Source organism: Acomys russatus, chromosome 6, assembly GCF_903995435.1.
Source record: "Acomys russatus chromosome 6, mAcoRus1.1, whole genome shotgun sequence".
Lineage (NCBI taxonomy): Eukaryota > Metazoa > Chordata > Mammalia > Rodentia > Muridae > Acomys > Acomys russatus.
The window spans coordinates 89,041,830-89,066,979 of NC_067142.1; the positions used below are offsets into that span (position 1 = coordinate 89,041,830).

The 25,150-nt window shown below is 43.1% G+C and overlaps 3 protein-coding genes and 1 pseudogene across 3 annotated transcripts; 2 read left to right on the forward strand and 2 right to left on the reverse strand.

Annotated features, from left to right (window-relative positions):
* The first annotated feature begins 498 nt into the window (after positions 1–498).
* On the forward strand, positions 499–1,434 carry LOC127191183 (olfactory receptor 1G1-like). Its single transcript, XM_051148389.1, has one exon. It carries the CDS (start codon positions 499–501, stop codon positions 1,432–1,434), a length of 936 nt encoding a protein of 311 aa, XP_051004346.1.
* A 1,235-nt stretch (positions 1,435–2,669) lies between these two features.
* Positions 2,670–4,772, reverse strand: LOC127191184 (H-2 class I histocompatibility antigen, alpha chain-like; annotated as a pseudogene).
* A 9,117-nt stretch (positions 4,773–13,889) lies between these two features.
* On the forward strand, positions 13,890–14,834 carry LOC127191058 (olfactory receptor 12D3-like). Its single transcript, XM_051148294.1, has one exon. The coding sequence runs from the start codon at positions 13,890–13,892 to the stop codon at positions 14,832–14,834; it is 945 nt and encodes a 314-aa protein (XP_051004251.1).
* Positions 14,835–17,854: 3,020 nt separating this feature from the next.
* Positions 17,855–22,012, reverse strand: LOC127191059 (patr class I histocompatibility antigen, B-2 alpha chain-like). Its single transcript, XM_051148295.1, is given in 7 exon segments — positions 17,855–18,197; positions 19,101–19,202; positions 19,323–19,429; positions 19,431–19,590; positions 20,919–21,176; positions 21,478–21,747; positions 21,940–22,012. Coding segments are annotated over 7 exon segments (1,002 nt in total). The 3' UTR covers positions 17,855–18,165.
* Between the last annotated feature and the right edge of the window lie 3,138 nt (positions 22,013–25,150).

A 25,150-nucleotide genomic window follows, 5' to 3' on the forward strand; every position in this document is an offset into this window, starting at 1 on the left:
ATACCTTTGTAGAGGACCAAGTAAAATTGGGGAAATGGTTAAACAAGCTAGGAATAGCAGTTGTGGTCCAGTTTCTAGATGTTGAGAAATTCCAGGCTTAACTGGAATCCTCTGTTACACAGGCTAAAATGCTGGACCAATTGGGTTTAGAAGCTTTCTTTGAAGGTGTCCTGGGAGCTGTCCTATTCTGATGAGGAACAGCAACTGAAGCACTTGGTTCTGGAACATGAAGGATGCAGGATGTCAGTGTCCAGAATGCTGAGAGGAATGAATCTTGTCAGGTCTGATCCAATGTCAGTGTCCTATTCTTTTGTCCTGAAAATATCATTTCTCAGAACAACTCTGAGTCTTGTCCCTCCTTTTGCTATTCCAGTTTCCATTGCTGAATAGGTGCCGTGATAGAGACCCACTGCCAAGGGACCAGGCCTGGATGGATACCCATTCTTGCCTGTGTGAATTGTCTTCGCACCAATTTCTTCTTGAAGCAGAAGACCAAGGATGAACTGTAGTCAGGCTCCTGGCTTTATCCTCTTGGGACTGTCCAGTGACTCAGAAAAATGGCAGCCTTTCTTCAGCTTCTTCCTAGCTCTCTACTTGCTGGGCCTCCTAGGAAACCTGCTACTTCTGCTAGCTATTGCAGCTGATGTCCACCTCCACACCCCCATGTATTTCTTCCTCAGTCAGCTCTCCTTTGTGGACCTTTGCTTCATTACCACCACAGCCCCTAAAATGTTGGAAGCTTTGTGGACTGGAGATGGATCAATCTCATTCTCTGGATGCCTGACTCAGTTGTACTTCTTTGCTGTTTTTGCAGACATGGACAATCTGCTTCTGGCCGTCATGGCTATTGATCGCTATGCTGCTATCTGTCACCCTCTGCACTACCTACTTCTAATGACTTCTTGTAGATGTAAAATTCTGGCCAGTGGGTTGTGGGGAGTAGCTCATTGTGTGTCTCTGGCCCATACCTTGTTACTCTCCAAGTTATCTTTTCATACCAATGAAGAGATTCCTCATTTTTTCTGTGACTTTGGGCCTCTTTTATGGCTTTCTTGCTCTGATGTCCACCTCAACGAGGGCCTAATGATGGCATTGGCTGGGCTTTTAGGAATCAGTGCACTTGTCTGCATTGTAAGTTCTTATGGTTATATTTTCTATGCGGTGTCTAGGGTTCCATCTACACAGGGGAAAAGGAAGGCCTTGGCCACATGCAGTTCCCACCTTTCTGTGGTCCTACTCTTCTACAGCACAGTCTTTGCCACCTACCTGAAGCCCCCATCTAGTTCTCACTCCTCTGGGGAGGTAGTAGCTGCTGTCATGTATACCCTGGTAACTCCCACTCTGAACCCCTTCATTTATAGTCTGAGAAATAAGGATGTTAAGAGTTCATTGAGAAGGATCCTTAACATAGAGAAGTCTCAGGACAAAGTGTAGGCTTAAGTTTGTGTAGTTTAAATTTTGATTTCCTGTCCAAATATTGTGTAAACCCTGCTCCCCAAATGTCCCCCTGATATGTTAATAAAGCAGTTTACAGCCAATTGCTAAGCTGGAGAAAGAATAGGGATGGACTTCCTGCCAGCCAGAGGAGAAGAGTTAGGAGGGGTTTCAGCCATGGGTAGAGGTCAAAGGAATATCAGGAGGAAGGAGCCAGAGCTGAGGAAAGTTACAAAGTGCAAGTACTCCTGGAATATTTTCTCAGAGTAAAACAAAATAGTATAGAGGGTTAAGAATAGACTTAAAATTCTCAAGACTGTGTAGTGGAGCCTTGCATTATAAAAGAGTCCCAATTATTCATGTGATAGCCGGGTTAATTAATAAACTAAGAGAAACAAACACTGTTTCATAAATATTGCTTCAAGAACTAAGGATCATTACTCAGATGGGACCACACTTCACATCACGACCACATGCAAAGTAAGTCAGTAACACAATGGCTCATGGGACCACATGGCTGCTATGGCTCATCTTCCTTGTTGACTTCACTAGATTTAGAATCACCCAGAACACACACCTCTGGGCATGTCTATGTCTCTGGGTGTCTCTGGAGAGATCTCATTGAGGAAGAAAAATCTGTTGAATGTGGGTGGCAATTCTTAGAATGCTCCTGGCCTGATTCAAAAGGGAAAAGGAAACCCCTAGCTCATTTTCACTATTCACCTGTCTTTGCTTGTTGAACACAGATGCAATGTGACCCGCTGCCCTTCCTCTTGCCATGCCTTTCTCATCCTTAGGTATTGTGTTCTTCAAGCCATGTGTAAAAGGAAACTTTTATTCCTAAATAGCTTCTGTCATGTATTTTGCCACAGTAAGAAGTAACAAATACAGTGACTTATTGGAAATAACACTGCACTGGGTTTGATATTCTTTAATTTGTCTTGTTTTACTTGTATTCCTGAAACATGACTATCCATTGCAATCACTACAATCATTTCATATTTGTTAGAATTTCTACCAGTGGCTTAGTAACAACAGCTCCCTGATACCCTCTTAGGCTTTACAGTGTCTCCTATCCTGGAGACCTAGTAAATTTAAGAATCTCTGTCTTTTTCTATTTCCATCTTCCAGCTGAAAGTGAATGTCACTGACTAATCATGCTAAAGGGAACTTTAGAATTTAGAGAAGTTAAATCATAAATAAGATAAAATGAAATAAAAAATTGCATCCATCATCTAAGATAGTTGGCCAATGGTCTTCCCAGAGAGGAAGCATGGACAATTCCACCTAAGACCTGGAATCCACAGATGAGAAGGATGACTCAGGCTACCCCTTTGCTTACCTGAGCCCTTCCTCTTGTACACCACAGAAGCTGTGAGCACAGATCCTAGCAATTATGGCCATGAAGAGAATAGAGGACTTAAGGGACTTTCCTGGGGAAGGAGTGGAGCGTGAGGGCCTTAATCCTCAGTTAACTCTCAGCCCTGATCTGACCTGCACTCCTACTTTCCCTGACTCTGTTGTCCCTACTGTCCTTACCCCCATTTCAGGGCAAGGGTTTCTGTTAGCCCCTCATATTGCACATGACATGTGTATGTCAGGTCCTCTGCAGAAGGCACCACCACAGTTGCCCACTTCTGGAAGGTTCTGTCCCCTGCAGGCCTAGTCTCCACAAGCTCCATGTCCTGAGTCCAGTCTTCCCTGGCTGGCTTCCAGACAGGGTGATGTCAGCAGGGAGAAGCCCAGGGCCCAGCACCTCAGGATGACATCACCTTCAGGTCTAGGGTGATGGGTCACATGTGTCTTTGGTGGGTCTGAGGGGAAGAGTTGGAAAATTCAAGCATTTGGGCATCTTGGGGGACTCATTGGGGCTCATGTGAGCACCCTTGGAATGGACAGAATCAGGGTAAAGGAGGGGTGCAAGCAATATATGGGAGCCTAGATCCAGGTATCTAGCATGATCTATTCCTTGGCATGTTCTTGGGTGTGCTTGATAGTTTTATGTTGACTTGAAACAAGCTGAAGTCATCTGAGAGGAGGGAACCTCAGCTACAAAACTGCCACCATAAGATCTGGCTATAGGTAATTTTCTTAATTGCTGGTTGATGCTGGAGGGCCCAGCTCATTGTGGGTGGGGCCACCCCTGTGCTGGTGGTCCTGGGCTCTGTAAGACAGCAGGCTGAGCAAGCCAGTAAGCAGCACCCCTCCATGGCCTGTGCATCAGCTCCAGCCTCCAGATCCCTGCCTTGTTTGATTTCCTGTTCTGACTTCCTTAGATGATGAACAGTCCTGGAAGTGTAAGCTGAATAAACCTTTTTCTCCCCAACTTGCTTTTGGTCATGACATTTCTTTGTAGGAATAGAAGCACTAACTAAGACAGTGAGACAGTGCCAAGTAGGGGACATCAAATTTCCCACCTCTGGCCTTGATTGGGCTGAGCTGAGAAAGTGAGTCAGTGTCAGCAGAGTTTGACCTCCAAAGACACTGAGAATGGGTAGAGAGCCATGCTTGAGAGAGGCCATGGTTCTCAGTGGGATGCAGACTGAATCGATCTGCGTGATTGTTTATTTCAGGGATGCTTCCTTCTTCCATGCTAGGACAGATTGAACTGTTCTGAAAGAAAGGTGATCCCTGGGAAGAGTCACTGATGCCAGATCAGGAAAGCCAGAAGCACTCTTTCTCCTACTGATGCAGGATTCCAGCTGATCCCTGATTTCATCCCGCCCCAGACAACAAAGTCCTCACTTCTAGGTTTGAGGGGATATCCTTGCCTACCGAACTTGGTTGGTGTTTATACGTGCTTGCTGCAGAGTCCCCCTCCCATTCTGCAGGAATCTGTGAAGCAGCTCCGGGAACTCTCCTTCTCCGTAGGCCTTGAAATACTCCGCTGCACCACTGGTCTCTAACGTGTGCCTTGAGATCTGCGCCGTCACATCCCCTGTGGTCCAGGGTGAAGGAAGCTGAGCCATCATAGGCAGACTGATAATATGCGCCAAAAAGGCATGCGTCAGGCCCCACATCGCAGCCAATCATCCACTGCACAATGTGAGAGCCTGGCCACAATCAGCTGTCAGCCTGGGCCATCCAACTACTCTCTGCTCATCCACAGGATTTGGACCAGCTTCAGGGTATCTGAGGGCTCTGAAGCCTACCTCCATACCTTGAACCTGGGACCTAGGGCAACTCGGGCTCCTCAGTGGAGAAGTGTAGGAATGAGTTGTGACCTCCGACCCAGGCCTGGGGTCACTCACCTTCTCTTCTCTGGCCCTTTGTACAATGACTCCGAGTTTCAGCTCCTCCCAATACTCCCCGTCCTTCCTCCTCCATCCATGGCACATGTGGCTCTATCTCAGAAATCTTCACATTGCTATCACAGCGCTGAAACTACACGTCATCGATGTAGTGACAGAGATGTGCTGCGCCTCCTCAGGGCCCTGCCATGACAGGGTGGTGTGGAAATAGCACAGCGATTGTGATCTTGGGAGCAGCGCAGGGTGAGATCATGACCCTTACCAGAGAACCCGCAGGTGCGCGAGGGGTGGGGTGGGTGGGCATGGATGAAGGTGGGAGCTCAAGACTGGGTGGAGAAGGGCCCTTGCTGCTCCCCTAGAGGTTGTTTCCTTCCCGACTCCCCTCCCTCAACTCAGCTGATTGGGTTCTCTAGGTACCCACCGCCCAGTTGTAATGGAGACTGGGTAAGTGTCCATCAGTGTCCATGTAAAAGTACTAGACAAAGGTTGAGTTATGGAGAAGTGAATGGGGGGACCATCCAATGTGGGGTTTCCCCCTCCCTTGACTTTCCCTAGACAAGGCATTTCAGCTACAGAAAAGGGATCTGAAGGCAGGCAACAGAGTCAGAGCCAGCCCCTACGCCCATTGTTTGGGACCTACATGATGACCCGGCTGTACATGTTACATATATGTAGAGGGGCTAGGTCTGGCTCAGGTGGGTTGTTTGGTTGGTGGTTCAGTCTCTATGAGTCCTTATGGGGTCAGCTTATTGGCTCTGTAGGTCTTCTTGTGGTGTCTTTGACCTCTCCAGCTCCCTCCATCCTTCCTCCTATTTTCCCACAAAACTCCCAGAGCTTGGCCCATTGTTTCCATCAGTTGCTGGATGAAGCCTCTCAAGAAAGTTATGCTTGGCTTTGTCTTCAAGCACAGCAGAGTATCATTAATAGTGACAGGGGCCTGCTTTCTCCCATGGGGCGGGTCTCTAATTGGGGCAGTCTTTGGCTTGCCATTTGCTCCATCCCTACACCATCTCTATCGCTACATTTCTTGTAGGCAGGAAAAGTTTTGGGTCGAAGGTTTTACAGATATGTTGGTGTCCCTTCCCTCCAATGGATGTCCTGCTTGGGTACAGAACATGGCAACTTCGGGCTCCATATCCCCCCTGTTAGGAGTCTTGGCTAGGGTTACCTCATAGACTCCTGGAGACCTCCCCTTGTCCCAGAAATGCTCCCCTATCCGTCTCTGATCTCTCTTCTGGTCCTCTCCTCCTTTTCCCTCCTCTCCTGTTCTCCCTACACCTGATCCTCACCCCCACTACCCTCCCACCCCCTTTCTCACACCACTCTCGCTCTCTACCTCATCTACTTCAGATGTCTATTTCATTTCTTCTTCTGAATGAGATTCAGGGATCCTCCCGTGGGCCCTCCATGGCTTGTTTGGGTGTGCGGAGTGTAGCATGGTTACCCCATGCGTTATGGCTAATGCCACCTATAAATGAGTACATGCTATGCATGTCTTTCTGGGTCTGCATCACTCAGGATGACCTTTTCTAGTTCCATCCATTTGCCTGCAAATTTCATGATGTCTGTGTTTTTAATTGCTTTGTAGTATTCCATTGAGTAAAATGTGTCACATGTTTCTGTCCATTTTTCAGTTGAGGGACATCTAGGTTGTTAGGTGGTTTGAAGTATTTCAATAAGCCCACTTGCCACTTCTGCCAAGTGCTATATAAACAACAGTACCCACAGGCAAGTTAGCCAAACTCACTCCCATGGTTGATCATAAATGAACATCAGTGTCTGCAGAATGCAGCTTAAAGCTCATCATTCTAACTTGCAGTGTATTATTCTTAGTTTTGTGACTTTTTGCATTTACTAGATGCTAGGCTTCTCAAGGAATGCTGTGATGCCACCTCATCTTTGATATTATTACCACCTCATAATTGCTTATTGCCCTCATAATTGGCAAAATTTTATTATTCTTTTAATGTCAGTGAAATGGTTTGACTAGAAAAAAAGCAAAGAAATAAATTGATACTTATGGGAAAAGAAATTTGGACAGAGCAAATCCTTGGAGAGAATACTCCAAGATGCTAATGCCCCAGACACTGCTGGGGAAGTATGAGAGGGTTCATCCTGCCTCCCTCTGTCAGAATGAAAGGTGAGATCTGTTGAGATTTTAAATATTGTAATTACAAATAAGTTCTTAATCCATTCTAAAGTATGTCCAGCAGCTTAGACTAAAGGCCAATTGTAATACTGGCAGAAAATTTCTCTCATTTCCCCTTTTTCTCTTTCTTTCTTTCCTTCCTTCTTCCTTTTTTTTCTTAGACAAGGTGTCATATAGCCCAAGCTAGTGAGAAAATCACTTTGTGGCCCAGCTGAACTCTTTGAATTCTCTATCCCCTACCTACTGAGGGCTTGGCTTATGGGCAATGTGCCTTCAAAGGGACTGCTAGGGTCACTTGTTTTCTGATGAAAGGAAGTTCAGATCATGGCAATGGGTGAGTGAGGTTAACTGAGGGCCATCTCTGACTACAGCACATGAAAACTACAGCATGTTTCAGATCCCAGGTAGGCTGTGTGACCACACATGGGATATGTTGTACATATATGTCAGAGTGTGGATCGTGTGGTAGAAGTGGACATGTGTGTTCATGTAAGGATGAGCGAGGGTATAAGGAGGAGAGAGAGAGAGAGAGAGAGAGAGAGAGAGAGAGAGAGAGAGAGAGAGAGAGAGAGAGAGAGAGAGAGAGCACAAAGAATTAGAGGTTTAATCTCTTGGTGTCTGTCAAAGTTGAGTTGCATGTGTTCAAGTGTTGATAAGAGGCTGGTTTGTATCGGGTGTTAAATAAATGCATGACTCTATGGGAGTGTTTTCAGTGGGAGAGGGATGGTTCTATTATCAGGGAAAAAATGAAAATACTTAGTGAAGTATAATAGGATATACCTTTTATGTTATTTCATGTGTATAACCCTAAATCTTTGACCATGTGCTCAGTTAAGGTGTCCTTCTGTTCTGTTCATGAGTCTTGAGATTTCTTATCATCAACAGTTATATATATTCAATCCAGGATATAGATAATTTGTGTGTTCTGATGTGTGTTGTTTTCATGTGCACTGGTGGTTTTTTTTTTTTTTTTCAGTTTAGCATCACAGCCAGGGGAAATCTTGTGGATAAAGTATAGATGCAAACTTTTTTTGTCCTATTTTTAATGTTTCTTTTTAAACATATATATTCATATTAATAGACATGAATGAAATAAACTACATACAGCAGGAAGAACCATGAGAAAATCAGGAACTATATAAATGTTACATTCATAGTAATCTGGCTACTTGTATTTGGCAAACTTGAAGTAAACTTCTTTCCTATCTTGCTGGGTCTAAATTTCTGACTGAAAATCAATATCTATCATATCTCATCTCTATTAACTTAAAGCAGCTATCTTAATCTAAAAATATCTTAACCCCTAACCAACTAAGCTTAATTGTAAGACTAAACCGTTTGATCTTCAACCCATCAGAGACTTGAGAAGGATCAAAACTTAGGTACTGGAGTGAACTGGAAGTGCAGGTTAGCAGCTTCCAAAATGAAAAAAAAATGGCGGAGACAGTTTACTGCCTGAACAGTCATCCTACACTCTCTGTGACATTGTAGCATCATATTTGGCCTTCTGGCCCAATATATTTGACAGACATATTTGTGAGGCAGGAATTACTGAGGGCTTGTTTATCCTGTCTTGGCAGAGTTCGGCCTTTGACTTTGCCTGAATCTAAGTTTGCCCATTTGTAGACAGGATTCTGTCTGTGGCAGAAATGAGGACATTTTCCTTGGTGGCTTGTTTGCTACATTTGAAGCCGACTCCATAAAGAGATTCTATGATGCTCACCATCTTCTTTGAGGCAGGCTGTTATTATTGGTTTTATACAGAGAGAAAACTAGGTTGGACTCAGGGTTGTCTCTTTTTTCCTTTATCTTTCTTTTATAGGTAAGAGATAGGAGATGAAAAGAAAGAAATGGGGATATAGTAATATAGAGGGAGGATACAACAAAATGCAGATTATTGAATCTACTCCTCATCTCAAGGCCTTAATTGTTACTCACAAATAAGGTTACTTTTAATTCACTGGTATAGAATTTTGTATATTGATGTCAAATATTAGTCTAATTTTATCACAATAATATATATCCTGGGTCTAACAGATATAATTCTATAGGTATACAAGGTAAAATAGTTAAATATGGTCTTCAAAAGCCTCAGAGACCTACAGAATATGGCATTTAAAGATGTTTTTATTATTCTAAAGGTTCTCTGACAACAAGACAAGTTAAGTCCTGGCAACACTCAGCCTGCCTCAAAGAAGATGATGCAAACTCTTATAAAAGGTAAATATGATCTCCTATACCTGAGTCAATGGCAGGCATCTCTGCTGCCTGTGTTGACCAGACATATGTTACCAACTCAAAAGGCAGTCTATTTGCAGATACAACCAATGTTAAAAATGTAAAAAACAAATCAATGAAACATTAACAAACACAATATCATGCATTTGCTAATAAGAATTTACAGCTGCAGTTGCACTATAGTCCCTTAAAAACATCAGCCTTTCCCTCAGTAAAATGAAAATCTTATATAGTGATGTTTATAGAATAGTTTATATATATATATATATATATATATATATATATATATATATATATATATATATATATATATATATATATATATAAAAGCTGGCAGATCTGGACCCAGGGGCTCTGAACAAACTGATGCACCAACTGAGGACATTACAAGCAGAGGACCTAGACCCCCTGTTCAGATATAGCCCATGGACAGCTCATTCTCCAAATGGGGACATGCAGGGAGAGTGGGGACTGCCTTTGACAAGAGCTCTGGTACCCTTGATTTGTTCACTGACCCTTAGCAGTGGGAACAGCAGAGGAGGGGGATGCAGGCTATTAGAGGAGACCTGACCTGTGGTCAGAGGGTAGGGGAGGAGGTCCCCTCCCCATCAGAGGTCTAGGGGAGGGGAATAGGGCAGAAGAAGGAGGGAGGGTGGGAACAGGAAGATAAGAGCGAGGGGATTACAATCTGGATGTAATGTGAACAAATTATATATATCAACTCAAAATATAATAGAAGTCCTTTAGTGGCCAAATAGCATATCAAATTGTGTTATAAGTTAGAGAAAACAATTCTGCGATACCAGGAATGAACAAACGGGATGTGGTGCCTTACAATCCCAGCACTTCAGAGGCTGAGGCAGGAGGATTGCCATGAGCTCTGGGCCAGTCTGGGTTACATAGTGAAACTCTGTCTTTTAAAGCCAAAACCTACTACGAGGAAGGCATGAACAATCCAAATACCTGGGGAATATGTCTAGCTTTAGCCTCCCCCAGGAGGATTTACACTCAGGGTTAGTGCTTGTATAGAGCATTTTTAGAAGCTGAGAACAGATAAGACGTTTCCAACATTGTGGAATGAGGGGTAAGAGGGGCAGCGGTGTGGCTGTGGACATAAAAGGGAATAATGACTGGCCCCGTGGTGAGCACACTATTCTGTATTTTCCATGGAGTACTAAATTTAGGGACACACAATGAAATTACGAAGAAGTAAAGACAGACACAGAATGGATGAGTGCAAGGACAGCTGGGTGATCACTGGACTGATGAATTGCAACAGTTTAATAATCTGGCTGTACCCTCTGTTATATTTGTTGCACAGCATTTCTGCATTGTTTAGCCATAACAGCATGTTGCAAAGATTACAGTTAGGACTGTATTTTTGGCAGCATCAACATGTTAACAGAAAAAGTATATTTCTCTGAGGATATTTAAATAGGAATTTGTCATGATGGAATTTTGTACTATTTGTATAAAGATAAATTGCCGATTTTATTAGCATTGACTGTTTTCAATTGCATGCATTTTAATTACAACTCACCTGGACAAGTTCCTCAACATGTTGAAGATTACATATTATACCATTATGTTCATTTGGCCATTTTAAACACAAGTGAATGGAAATAACCTAAATACCCAAAACCATGACTAAATTATTACATTTATAAAAGAAAATAGTATGTAGAATTTAAGTACATATGCATATGCAAATATGCTCAAAATAAGACTTAACTGCCAGATAAACTCAGAAAAATTTAAAAATCATACCTGCTTTTAGATATGCATACATGGAGACATAAACATAAGGGCATACATTCAGAATTCCAGGATGCTTTGTTGAACTACAAAATCAAGACCCAGTACGAGGTGATCAATGTGCTGAGATTTCTCACTGGATCTTATTTGTGGGTGGACAGTCCCTCTGAACACACCAGGAGCAACCACTACCAGTCACGATCTCAGTAAAGGGGCCTGGATGGCAAGTGGACTAGGGTACAGGGAATGTATTCCTTTTAGAACATTTTTTAATTTTGTAAAATATTAACATAAAATATATTCAAAATATAAAATCATTTGTTTAAAACAAGAAGGGGGACACTGTGCAAGACTAGAGTGTTAAAATGGAGAAGTGGGTTGAGTGTACACAAGTTTTAGTCCACTTATCCCATTCAAGAACATTGAGATTCGGAGTGAGTCATGCTCTATACTGTACAATCTATGAAAGAGAGATTATTTCTGCATACCTTTTTCTCTCAAGAGCAATAACCCGAAAGGTATAAAGTAGAAAGTTCACTAATTCTACAGTCACGTACTCTCCTACGTACAGACCCACATTAGTCTTCTTTACCACAGCACTGTGATGATCTAGAAGACCCAACACCTCTTTCCTTCCGCATCCCTCTCCGCCCTTCAACTTCTTGTCTCAACCACACTGAGCTCCAAGTCAGTATCAGTTCTCCACTGGGGTGAATATTCTTACACTTGATAAATCTACACGGATAATTCCATCATCTCTTCCAGGTCTTTATGCTAAATTCTGTGTTTTCTGACTACTTCATGTGAAGACACACACACACACACATGCACACACTACACACACACACACGCACACACAGACCACACACACATGCACACATACACACATGCACACGCACATGCACACACTACACACACACGCATGCACACACACACGCACACACACGCACACACAGACCACACACACATGCACACATACACACATGCACACGCACATGCATACACTACACACGCACACACACACACACGCACACACACTATTACCCTTACCTGCTCTGTTGTTATGAATAGAATGTATCTTAATTTGGGGTGCTGCATCTTACTATACAGCTTTAACTTAAATGCAAGTTCTCAAAAGAAACAAAAATGTTTTCTGTCTTTACAATACTGTAACACTGGCATCCAGAACAACACCTATTATTTTTTCCTCCCTTTGTGCACTTATTGGGTTCATTAACAGCTTAATATTGCCTGTTAAGTGTTTGTAAACAAACCTTGTATTTACCTTTTATAACAGTTCGCATCTACATTTTATCCATAAGATTCCCCTGGCTGTGATGCTAAACTTAAAAAAAATCACAGTAGATGAAAATAACACACTAGAACACAAACAACCTATGCTCTGGATTATGTAAGTCATTTCAGCAATAGAGCAATAGTTGTTTTGACATTTTGTTGTCTGGCATGGCATATTCAGATTAGTTAACATCAGAAGCAAATATGGAAAATGATTTTCTCTCTCTCCCTCTCCTCCTCTCCTTTTAAAAAGACAGACCTTGCCTTGGGTTTACTTATAGAAACAGCATAGGACACTGGTCATCTGTAAATAGTGTGTAGGTAGGTGTGTCACACCTGTCCATCTGTCTGCATTGGCAGATGTCTTTTCTATGGGGCCTTCACAGGGGCCTGGGCACTTTTGGGAGCCTGAGTTGGGGCTGAAGCCTGGGCCTTAGCTGGAGCTGCGGCCTCAGACTTGGTTTGAACCTTGGGCTTTAGTTGGCTGGGCCTGTGACCCTTGGCCATGTAGCTTCAAATCTGCTTCACAAGCTTGGGATGAGCGATGGAAGCAAGATGGCTGAGTTTGCAGCTGGGGCAACAATATTATGAATTCTTTTGTTCAGTGCTTTACACGTGTTAACCAAATTGTTATGATGATCAGATGTTCATAGTCTTACACACTTTTTGGCTGGTTGTATAGAGAAATGTGTTAAAACATCTGTGTTAAAACATCTGGTTGTAGATTTGACTACTTATTCCTCATTTTTTTAACTCTAAAAGCTATTTACTGGGAGTTTGTATTGAATTCTGATACTCTGGACCACTAGCTAGAAGAGACTCTTCCTGTACGTGGTAGTGGAAAATAGACCATTTTCTTTTCCCAGTCCCTCAGCACAGCCCAAGGGGTGTTCCTTCTGTCAAGCCTGTTGTTGCTTTTTTCCCCTCAAATAGCAGTACCCTTAGTTCTCACTTTGTGCTTCTTTTCTTCACCCTCAGTGTTTATGTTGTATCTTGTCTTTTTCCTGCCAGCTCCCCTCCTCTCAAGAACAATCGCTCTGTGAGGTACTTTCCTGGGCTGAAAATGGGGTGTTGTCATATTGGTAGACCCCTCAGTATTTGAAGGTTTTCTTAGCTATACTCAGAGGTGTGCTGCAATCCTGTGATGCAAATTACTCTACTTTTCCTTTACTCACAAGATATTTGAAGTTTGTAAGCTCTCCCTTCCCCCTCCCTATACTTTCTGTTGTCTTTTCCTGCTTATTTCTCTTTCTCCTTCTAGTGAAACATGGTCTCACGTTGTAGCCAATGGTGGCCTCAAGCTTTCAATCCTCCTTTTATCTCATGAAAGACGCAGGTGGCCAAGGAGGATGTAGGGATTCCGTGTTGACTGGGTTCAGGAGAAGTAAGGCAATTCTCACTAGGCCACAGATTCTCGGGACCTAAAACAGAAGGCAAACAATTACTCCCTTAGTCTGTGTGCTTTCAACAGGTGCAACCCTTGATCCTAGTGCTGTGTATGAGGTTATGGTAAGACACTGTCAAAAGCACCCTTATTAATCTGGTTTAGTCCTAACATGACTCATTAGTCAGACACCATCTCACTAGTGCAGAATTCATCCCTAACTCCACTGTAAGTAAATGAGCCCATGACCCCTAAATAAAGACACAGGAGCTCACCCTAGGCTCCTCCATAGAGTCAGCTCAGTCTTCACTTAATTGCTACAGAGTAATGTTTTAAATTCAGGAAACACAACCCATGGTTTTCTTTATGTTTTCCTTTAGTGATGGAGAATGCCTCTTCAGTGGATGAGTTCCTCTTGCTTGGCCTGACCAGTGTTCAGGAGCTGCAGCCCATCTTTTTTGTGTTGTTTTTAACCATTTACTTGCTGAGTTTGGTTGGAAATGGAATGATATTAATGACCATCACTTTGGAGAGAAGACTCCACTCCCCTATGTACTTCTTCCTAGGAAACCTTTCCTGCCTGGATATTTGTTACTCTTCGGTGACTCTTCCCAAGGTTCTCATTAACCTTCTCTCCAGGCACAGGACCATATCTTTCCTAGGCTGCATCACTCAGCTATACTTCTTCCACTTTCTGGGAAGCACGGAGGCCATCTTGCTGGCTGTGATGGCCTTTGACCGTTTTGTGGCCATCTGTAGCCCACTCCGCTACTCTGCTATCATGAGTCCTCAGTTGTGCATCCTGTTGTCAGCCATGGCCTGGCTCACCAGCTTCCTCTACTCTCTGATGCATTCTGTTATGACTGCTCATTTGAACTTTTGCCATTCTCACAAACTCAGTCACTTTTTCTGTGATGTCAAGCCCCTCTTAGAAGTGGCCTGTGGCAACACAGCACTAAACCAGCGCCTTCTTTCCATTGTTACAGGCAGTATATCTATGGGTGCCTTTCTCCTCACACTCCTTTCCTATTTCTACATCATTGCCTTTCTTCTGCTCAAGAACCAGTCCTGCAGAATGCTTAAGAAGGCTCTGTCCACTTGCACTTCCCACTTTATGGTGGTTTGTCTTTTTTATGGGCCGGTTGGCTTCACATACATCCGCCCTGCTACAGCGTCAGCCTCCTCCATGAGTGAGGATCGGATGGTGGCTATCATCTATAGCGCGGTTACCCCAGTGCTGAACCCACTGATATATACTCTTAGAAACAAAGAGGTGATGTTGGCTCTGAAAAAGATCTTTGGGAAGAAGTTGTTTAAAGGCAATTAGCTATATAGAAGATGCCAATGAGACTCTATCTTATGTACATGAAAGTACTTCAATCTAATAGTGATGTGTTAACTTGATTTTCCCTCTATCTCAGGAGTTATGAACATTTCAGGCAAGACAGGAAGTTCTAGTCACATGGGAAATAAAAAAAAACAGCTCAATAGTATTTTAAAATATGTATTTTAGTGTGTCAAAGGGGTTTCATAATATCCACAGTACATATACCAGGGTAATTGAGTACTGTGGAAATATGAAAGAAGGCAGAACTGACTGAGAGATGAGACGAGATTTTTGATATATTAGATAACTTGTCTGGTCTTTGCCCTGGGCTCTTGGAATAGAGCTTCAAAAACCTTAAGTGTTTTAGTAACTCATGGGTCATTTGGTTCATACCTGAGTTTATATTCACAGCGGGCTTTAAGGTAGGCTCCAAGCAACCTCAGATGGGCGGTTAGTTATTACAGAAAGATTATATGAATAGATCTGGGGACTTGGTGACAGCAGCTAGATTCTTTAGTGAGGGAGATTAAAAGTTAAGTTCATCTATGAGGCCAAAGTCTAAATGAAGCTATGTAAGGAAGTCTCAGTAGAAACTCAATACCAAGGTGAGGTCCAATGCTCGAACATTGGTGATTGGAAGGGTTGGGCACCTTGAGAACCTCACAGAAGTTTCTCTGTGTCCTTTCCACCAGCTCTAATGTGTATCCTTAGCTATGATAAACTAAAATAATAAGTGTAACACTTTTACGAGTTCTGTGAGTCTTTCTCTAAACAAAGGAAAGCTATTCAATGGAAAGGAGGAAGAAACGTATCATTATAAGGACATAGACAGAGCTGGAGATTAATGTGATATGACACATGCCAGGCATACAAAGGTGGCACTGTAAGAATGGAATCTACTCCTGGGTAAAGACACGCCCTACTTTCCTTCCTTAATGGCTAGTCTACTGTGGCTGGTTAAGAACGTGGCTGGGGTCTAACCCTAAGAAGGTGTTTTCTCTTATGATAATGTATTTTTCTTTTCCAGAATTCATGCCCACTAGTATAGTTCCTTAAGCCTAGGCTAGTCCTCCATGAGAGTGGGCTGGGTCTGCCACTTTTCTGACTCCTCATTCAAAAAAGATGAAATCATTTATTTTTCTTCTCTTCAGCTGTCCAGAGCCTAAGTATGCTTGCAAACTCTGTAACTATGACATTTGTGCTGCCTTATCTCAAGCAACATGGCTTTTGTTTCTTTGCTTCTCCTTGTTCTGCCTTCCTTCCTTCCTTCCTTCCTTCTTTCCTTCCTTTCTTTCTTTTTGGCAGCTGTGAAATTTGCAACTTGCCTGCTCTGGTATTTTCTCTTAAGCACAGATAAATGTCCCTCTAGCTCCCATTTGAGTTGCTCTTTTCCTTCCAGTTTCACTGTCCTGATGGTCAAGGGCAGAGGAGGTGAGAGTGACCTGGGTAAGGATGACTACATGTAGGCTTTGATCTTTTCCAAACCTACTTTATTTGGAGTTCCTTAATTCTTACACCTCCTTTCCAACCCTCATACCCTAGGTAAGAGAGAAAGGAGGTTTATGGGAACAAGAGTAGACCTTTTTTAATACTCTGTTCCTTGGAACGAGTTCCCTGGTGTAGTCGGCAGGATTTCAGCAGACCAGCACTTCCACCAAAGTTGCTGCTGGAGCCTGGAACAGCAGCCAAAGCCCAGAGCATCAGCCAGAACCTGGAGCCCCAAAGCGTTCTTTGGAGCGGTCTCTCTAGGAGCGTCCTGAAATGGAGGGATGAACAGCCAAACAATACCAAGACCAAAAAAAGCCCACCCTCCTGTTTTGGGCATATATCCTCTCAGAGTCTGTACTTTCAGCTGGCAAAAACCAAGCCCCCACAGCTGTAGGTATGGGTTTGCTTTTTAACTTCTGGATATAAGGTGTGGTGTATAGATTCATTGAAAGAGGCGACTATTCACAAAACTTGACAAGGAATAAAATCTGAAGATATCCAAGACCCATGTGTTTGATGTATTGAGTGTGTTGCAGATTTGATGAGAAAAGAGTAAGGCTAAAGAATGTGGCTGGACTGGGTCCAGAGCTTGCTATATAGCCCAGGCTGCTCTCAGCCTCACAAATATTTGCATGCCTCTGCTTCCTGACCCAATAGTGAACATCTTAAAGGATTTAGAACTTCATGTGTCTGAAGGAACTGAGATGTCTGTGGTTTGTTGGCAAACAAACTTGTGCATTGAGAATGTCTTGGCTGGCTAGTTGTGTGTGTGTGTGTGTGTGTGTGTGTGTGTGTGTGTGTGTGTGTGAACTTGATGCAAGCTAGAGTCATTTGAGAGGAGAGACCTTCAATTGAGAAAATGCCTCCATAAGGTCTAGCTGTAGGCAAACCTGTAGAGTATTTTCTTAGTGGTTGATAGGTGATGGCCCAGTTCTAGGTGCTAGAAGAAAGCCGACTGAGCAAGTCAGGGAGCATCGTTGCTCCATGGCTTGTGTATCATCTTTCACTTGTTCTGTTTGAGTTTCTGCCCTAACTGCTTTCAATTAAGAACTGTTATTAGAAGTGTGAGTGAAATAAACCCTTTCCCTCCGAAGTTGCTTTTGGTCATGGTGTTTTCTCATAGCTGTGTAACCCCTAACTAAAACAGAGGATATGAAAGAACATATGGAGCTATGTTGCCCCCTACGATATCTCTTTATGACAACTTGTGGCCTATATATGAGTGCACGTAGAATGGGCTTCTGCATATGGAGAAGTGTGGCACAGCAGACTGGCAAATGTAAAGAAAATGCTCAGCTCAGGGTCTGTTATTCATGTACGCAACATGAAACTCAGCAGTAACACATGGAAGCAAATGTGCACATATTCTTTAAGCAAGAGCAAGGAAGAAAGAGCTGCTTTTCATTTAGATTGATTCACTATTGTTCATGATCATCAAGGATAAGTCCCTGAGGGCCAAAGGGCATTGCATTTCCCTGTGTGGTGAACCAGGACTGGGTTTTAGACTCAAGAGTAGTGCAAAGACAGCATTTCTTGCTTTTATTATCAAAGCAAGCAAAACATGATGGGATGTTTACAGTTACCTTAAATACATACAAATACAGTGAGGGAATACACATAATGTTTTGTCTAATCATCTTTGACCATGTGAAAGGGACCATGACCATTTCTCCCAGGCCTTTCCCTTTCCCACAGAGATAATTGGAGATGGCAGGGAATTTTCCTCATGCTCTTGCTTTGAAGTACATTCATTTATCATAGTTTGTGCAATTCTTTTTAGAAGACCACTTTGTGGGAAGAGCATTCTTCACTCTGTCTGCTTCATCCATAGTTCACAATTTTCTTACACAGATTCCCACATATTATGACATAATCCTTCAAAGTATAATTGACAATTACTAAAACCCACCAGCTCTATGAACCATCCCTGATCTAGCCCTGTAATACCTTTTTCCTCCCCCACATCAATTTTAGTTGTTTCAGTTTTATTTAAAATCCTCAGCATTACATAAATAGGTATTATTTATTCCATTCTTGCATTATTTCTAACAATGGAGGTTCAAATTGTGTGAAGATTTTTTTTCCTAAGGGTTCTAATTCAGTTTACATATCTGGCAAAATTGAGCCTATGAAGATGCATTAAGTATGAACTTTGTGAGCATGGTACAATATGAAAGATAGAAACATCGTCAATATGTGGAGATGGCCTTTTTGTATGTCTGCATCTGTATAAGATAAAATTTATCAAGACCTTTGGTCTTTGGTGACTGGATATTGGTGGTACTCCACTATGGATTTTGATTAAATTTCCCAGAAGACTTATATTGTCTGCCCTAGTAGTTCAGACAACTTCAGGTATAATGCTCCTTGTACACAACTGACAATAGGGATATGTGTTTATACATTTTGTTTGTCCACCTAGGTCTTTGTGAATATGGTTCATATGATTTCAATGCCACATGAGTGTCTGAGTCCACACACATACAAATGTTTATGCTAGGACTGATTTTATTGAATAACAAGCTCCCTGTTCTGTCATGCTTTTATTTTTTTAAAGTAACTACCCCTTTAAATATTGCTTAATGTTTTTAGCTGAATTAAAAATATATTGATTTTGGGATTTTGATCTTTTGGGATTTAAATATTTGTGACTATGACATTCAGAATGATGCCTTCAGGAATAATGGGCAGCACTCTTCCCAGCAAGGAGGCTGAGAAAGTGTCTGGGGCTTGGAGTCCCTTGGTTGGAAAGAAAACTCAGGCTTCCCCTTTCCCTACCTGAGCTCTTCTTCCACATTACAGCAGCAGCCACTGAAGCTCCCAGGAGAACAAGGCCAACAGCACCTATTATGATTGGGATGAAGGACTGGAGAGGCCTGCCTGGAAAGGAAAGAAAGATGTGGGACCCTGACCCCGGATCTCAGCCTTGACCCTGCTTAGGGTCTCCAGAAGGGCTTGTTCTTCCCCCGACAACAGATTATGTGCCCACACCCTACTTACTCCATATCACGGTGATGAGCTCAGGCAGACCCTCATGCTGCACATGGCACACGTATTTCTGCTCTTCTCCAGAAGGCACCACCACAGCTGCCCACTTCTGGAAGGTGGGCAGGCCTGGTCTCCACAAGCTCCATGTCCTGGGTCAGGCCTTCCCCATTCCTCTGCCAGGTCAGCATTATCTCTGAAGGGTAGAAGCCCAGGGCCCAGCACCTCAGGGTGGCATCTCCTTCAGGTCTGGGATGATGAGTCACATGTACTTTGGGGGGATCTGAGAGGGAAGAGTTGGAAATTTTCTCAGGACTAACTGCTATCCTAATCAGTTTAGGAACAGACAGAAAATAGGGTGGGATACTGAATCAGGAGAGGCTGTGACTGTCTTGGGGGTCACCATAACATTCCGTAGAGGGGCTAGTTTTATATCCTACCACACAGCGTGCTAAATGGCAATTTGGAGTCTCAGTCATGCATTCATGTCTGGAATATTAATATTTTCAGTTAAATCTGGTCTCCTGTTCCTATTAGAGCTGTTTCCTAAGAAAACCACTCCTTGGTCCTTGCCCTGTCACAATTGTAACGTCTCTGGTCATGGCAGTCCATTTTTCTAGTAACTGTGATAATGTGCTGTGAAAGGTGGAAATGTTGAGTATGTACTGTTTGTGGCATAAAATTGTGAGTCAGTGGACTTGAGGATTGTGAACATTTGATTGTTATGTGGGTCTTAAGGAAAACCTGTCAAATTTGAGTCTGGAACGTTAGTAGAACAAGTTCCAAGAGAGAACTCAGTGGCTTTTCATGTGGGTACATGAACACAATAGGTGACTTTTGTTAAGAATTGAAATGTCTGTATCTGTTCCTCAGCCAATAAAATCTGTTGTGAAAGAGAAAAAAAAAAAAAGAAAAAGAAAATAGGGTGGGAAGTACTCAAACCTACTCATCACCCACTACTCAGGCATCTGGGGAAATAGATTGCCTGAAAAGTTTTAGAATCAGGGTGAACTACCCTAGGGGAGGAGATTCTAGGTTAACAGGAAAAATACACCTCTTGTCCTGACTGAGTGGGGCTGAGAAACTCTACATTATGGCAGCCATACCATACCACCAAGTGTGGGAAGAGAATCTAACCCGAGACAGGCCATGGTTCACAATGGACTACAGATGGAAGGGAATGGCAGTTTTAGAGATCTTTTCTCCTGTACTGAGATAGACTGAGAGAAGAGTGAGCCCTCTGGAGAGTCATTCTCTGAGGTTGGGCCAGGAAACCCAGGATCACGCTTCCCTCTCCTGGTGTGTGTGTGTGTGTGTGTGTGTGTGTGTGTGTGTGTGTGTGTGTGTAGAGAGAGACAGAGACAGACACACAGAGAGAGACAGAGACAGAGAAAGACAGAGAGAAACAGAGAGACAGAGAGACACACACAGAAACAGAGAGATGAGATAGAGACAGAAACAAACAGAGAGAAACAAAGAGAGACAAAGTCAGAGACAGACATAAACAGGCAGACAGACAGACACAGAATTCCAGTTGTTACCATTTTCCTTCCTTCTCAGGAGACATGGGCTCCAGTTAATTAGGAGGAGTAAATTCTTTGCTCCTCTTACCTGCACACAGTAGAGTTTCATTTCCCATTTCCAGGAAGTTAAGGAGTGACACCACACAAAGGCCCTGCAAGTAGTCCCTCCAGAATGCAGCCTCATTAGTGGTGATCTCAGCAGCCATGTCTGCTGCAGTCCAGGTACTCAGATCTTCGTTCAGGGTGAGGTAATCATGCCCATCATAGCCAAACTGATGGTATGCATGAAGCAGGTGCCCATCTGATCCAATGTAGCAGCCGGTCATCCTTTGGATGGTGTGAGAACCTGGCCCCATCCCACAAGTCAGTCCCATGCACTTGTCCCTGTCTTTTAGTCCTCCCTACCCACCCCACCATATTTGGACCTAAACTAAGAACCATAAAGGGCTTATAGTCCACTTAGCTCTTCTGGGTCAAGGCTCTCTGTGGTCTCACAGCCTCAGCATGAATCTTGCACCTGGGGATGTGGTGATGTGGGGATGTGGGGATGTGGGGATGTAGGGATGTGGGGATGTGGGGATGTGGGGATGTGGGGATGTGGGGATGTGGAAGAGGCTTGACCGTCACCTGAGCTCAGGGCCACTTACTGTTCTGGTTCTGGTGGTAGTAGCCTCGCAGCTTTTGAAAGTACACTTGAATCTCATGTGCTTCACATATGCCAACACATGTCTCATCATCCCAGTACTTCTGTCCCACATGCTCCATCCAGGGCACCCGGGGTTCAAACCTAGGATTTGCTGACTCAGTGGTGAAATGCACTAACTCTGTGTCATCCACATAGCCAATAGTCATGTAGAGGGGCTCCTCTAGGCCAGGTCTTGGCACTGTGATGTCGAAGTACCACAAGGAGTGAGAACCTGAAGGAAACAAGGGGCTGATGTCTGGTTTGACCCTCCTCCCATGGGGACCTAGGGCAGGTAGTGGAAGGGAAACAGGCGGTGCAGGGCTCAAGGGAATCCAAGTGTGGGCAGCCCTGCTGGAAGAGTCTGTTTGGGTGGGCTTCCCAGGTACTCTCCTTGTAAAATGCTACCCTCAAGACCAGCACTCACCTTTAAAGGTCTGGGTCAGGGCAAGGGAAGCCCCCAGCAGCAGGTACACAGTGAAGAGTGCTGACATCTCCATTCTCTGGATTTGGTGAGAGCCAGTCTCTATGGGTTTGTGGTGACTATATAACAGGGAACCACTACAGTGTTTCTCTAGGAACTTGGTACCCAATGGGAAAGAGAATTGGAGTCCAGTCATCAGTGTCCATGCAGAAGATCTTCACTTGGCTTACAAATGAAGGGAAACTCCAGGATTGTGAGGAATCCCCTTGCTGGGCTACCCAAGCAGATCTCAGGAACCTCTGCCTGTGCACCTGCGCCCTTCTGCTAGACCCCTAACCTGCACCCACTGATCATTGTTACATTGTTTCCCCCAAGTCTTGCTAAGGTTTTAGTCTCTCTTCCTTTAAGAATTAGGGTGAACTCCTAATTGTGCGTTTTCTCTACCAGTATTTATCGCATTGGAAATAAAACTTTAAAAGATAATTCACTTGTGCTGGAGAGATGGCTCAGTGGTTAAGAGCACTGACTGCTCGTCTGACACCCTTACACAGGCATATATGCAGACAAAGCACCAATGTATATAAAATACAAATAAATTATTAAAATAATTTACTTAAGAGATTTTAGTAATGTATTAAGGAATATTATTTTATGAAAAATAACTGCTACCCAAAATATGCTGAGATGACTGGATTTTTTTTTTATCACATGCTGCAATTTTGCATGTCTTTCACTTCTGGATTTTTATATATACTTCTGTCTTTATTTAACCTGTTATACTACAGGTTGAAGTATGTGAAGGAAATCATTAAAAAACAGTATGTGTGGGATATTGCTTTCAGTAATGTGGATGTCCATAGCTTATTCAAGGCTATTAGCAATGCAGAGTCTCAAACACTATCATATGAGTCTGTCCAGGAAAGATGGTGGTGCACAGACACCTACAGTCTGAAACAGAATGTGAGGTATGCATGAATCGTGTGGAAATGTATAAGCAGTAAAAAGGAGACACAGAAGAGGGGAAATCCAGATACACTGACCCTTAGGTTGGTAAAAGAATACACTACACCTTGACATCATGCACTAGACAAAAGCAGCAGAGAAGGGGAGGAGTATGCATTGGAAGGACTTTTCAGCTAGTAGAGAGGGAAAATGTTTCCAAATTCCATGGGTACAAAATGTAGGACTCTGCAAAAACATGGTTTAAGATATGGGCGGCAAACAGCACTGGCAAGGGATCCACTGCAGTTCCTAGTGTGTTCACAGCTTGTCTAAAGGCAATCCTTTAGGCCATCAAGAGCAGAAGCTCATACAGTTTTTGTCTTGAAATTATAAATGCCTTCCCTCTCCCGTTGATAAGCAAGTGAACCTCTCCCTCCAAATAAGCATTATATCCCCTGACTTGGGCACAGAGTCACAGCACATGTCAGGGGGAGTAGACAGTGCTGCAGGAGAAGCTAAGGATGCAACTATACAGGAAAGGCTGCTGCACCCTGGGAAAATAATTCTTAGACGTATTTGAAGAGTGAATTTACCGACCAGGTAAATTCAGTGCCTCTGCCTTGTGAACCGGAAGAGATTACCTTGGTTTCACTGCTTTCTGTACTCTCATAGTCCTAGAAAATATTTAGTGGAAACCCAGCAGTTGGAGAATTTCCTATGCCCATACTCTTAGTGGTGTGTTCCTGTTAGTATGCGGGGATGGAGAGTGGGTGATTTATGAGAGAAGGTGGAAGGTGACTTCTGAAGTTGTAGCGTTGCTGAAGGCATTCAACTCAATAATAGAAATCTGTCACCTGCATCAGACAATACACCCTGACAGGAAAGTGGGAGAACCCTTCCAACACACACACACACACACACACACACACACACACACACACACACAGACGCACACACAGACACACACACAGACACACAGACACACACACACAGACACACACACAGACACACACACAGATACACACACACAAACACACACACACACAGTGAGAGAGAGAGAGACAGAGAGAGAGAGACAGAGAGAGAGAGAGAGAGAGAGAGAGAGAGAGAGAGAGAGAGAGAGAGAGAGAGAGAGAGAGAGAGAGACTGCCTTTCTGATCCAACCTGTTAAATTTCCCTCTGAAGAGAGGGAAAATAACTTCATGCTTCCCCACGTGCTTCTATAAAAGTAAGCTACAATAAAGGATACATATGGCAAAACTATAGACAACATTATACTAAATGAGAAAAAAATACAGGCATTATCTCTAAAATCAAGGACAAGACAAGGTGTTCCTCTTATGCTTATTCAACATAGAACTTGAGGTTGAGGCTAGGGCAATAAAGCAAGAGAAAAGGAGGAAATACAAATAGAAAAAGAAGTAATTTTATCCTAATTTTTTTATAACAGGAGCCTATGCATATAAGATGCTAATGACTTTGCCAGAGTGAAGCAGGCAACATGCAAATCAACATACAAACATAGCTTTCAATACACCAGTAATGACCTTGCTGACAAGTCATGGAAAAGCTCTCATTACGCTGGTTTTCTGGAAGATGAAACATGTAAAAGTGAATCTAATGAAGGAAAGACCTCTACCCAGAAAAGGCTTAATGTACCGAAGCAAGAAACTGGACACACTAGGAAACAGAGTGTTCATGGATTGCCAGAGTCAATGCAGAAAAATGGATATATTACCAAAATTGTAAAGTTTTAACCAAACTATAAAACAATCCCAAGGTCCATACAGAATCACTATAGACTCAAAGAGCCAAAAGTATTCGAAACAGAAGGACAACCCTGGAGACATCACTATGCTTGGTCTCAGATTGCATTATAGAGCCACCATTACAAACACGACAATAACAAAAACCCACACTGGGACAGTGAAATAGAGCTGAGGACACAGAAATATCAAACACGACAATAACAAAAACCCACACTGGGACAGTGAAATAGAGCTGAGGACACAGAAATATCAAACACGACAATAACAAAACCCACACTGGGACAGTGAAATAGAGCTGAGGACACAGAAATATCAAACACGACAATAACAAAAACCCACACTGGGACAGTGAAATAGAGCTGAGGACACAGAAATATTTGCAAACACCCAGGGTCATTAATGTTTGATAACGATATAAAGAACATGTGCTGGAGAAAGCTCCTTAACATATAGAGGACGCAGAATTGAATTTCTTCACAGACAAACTGCTAGATCCACATCTC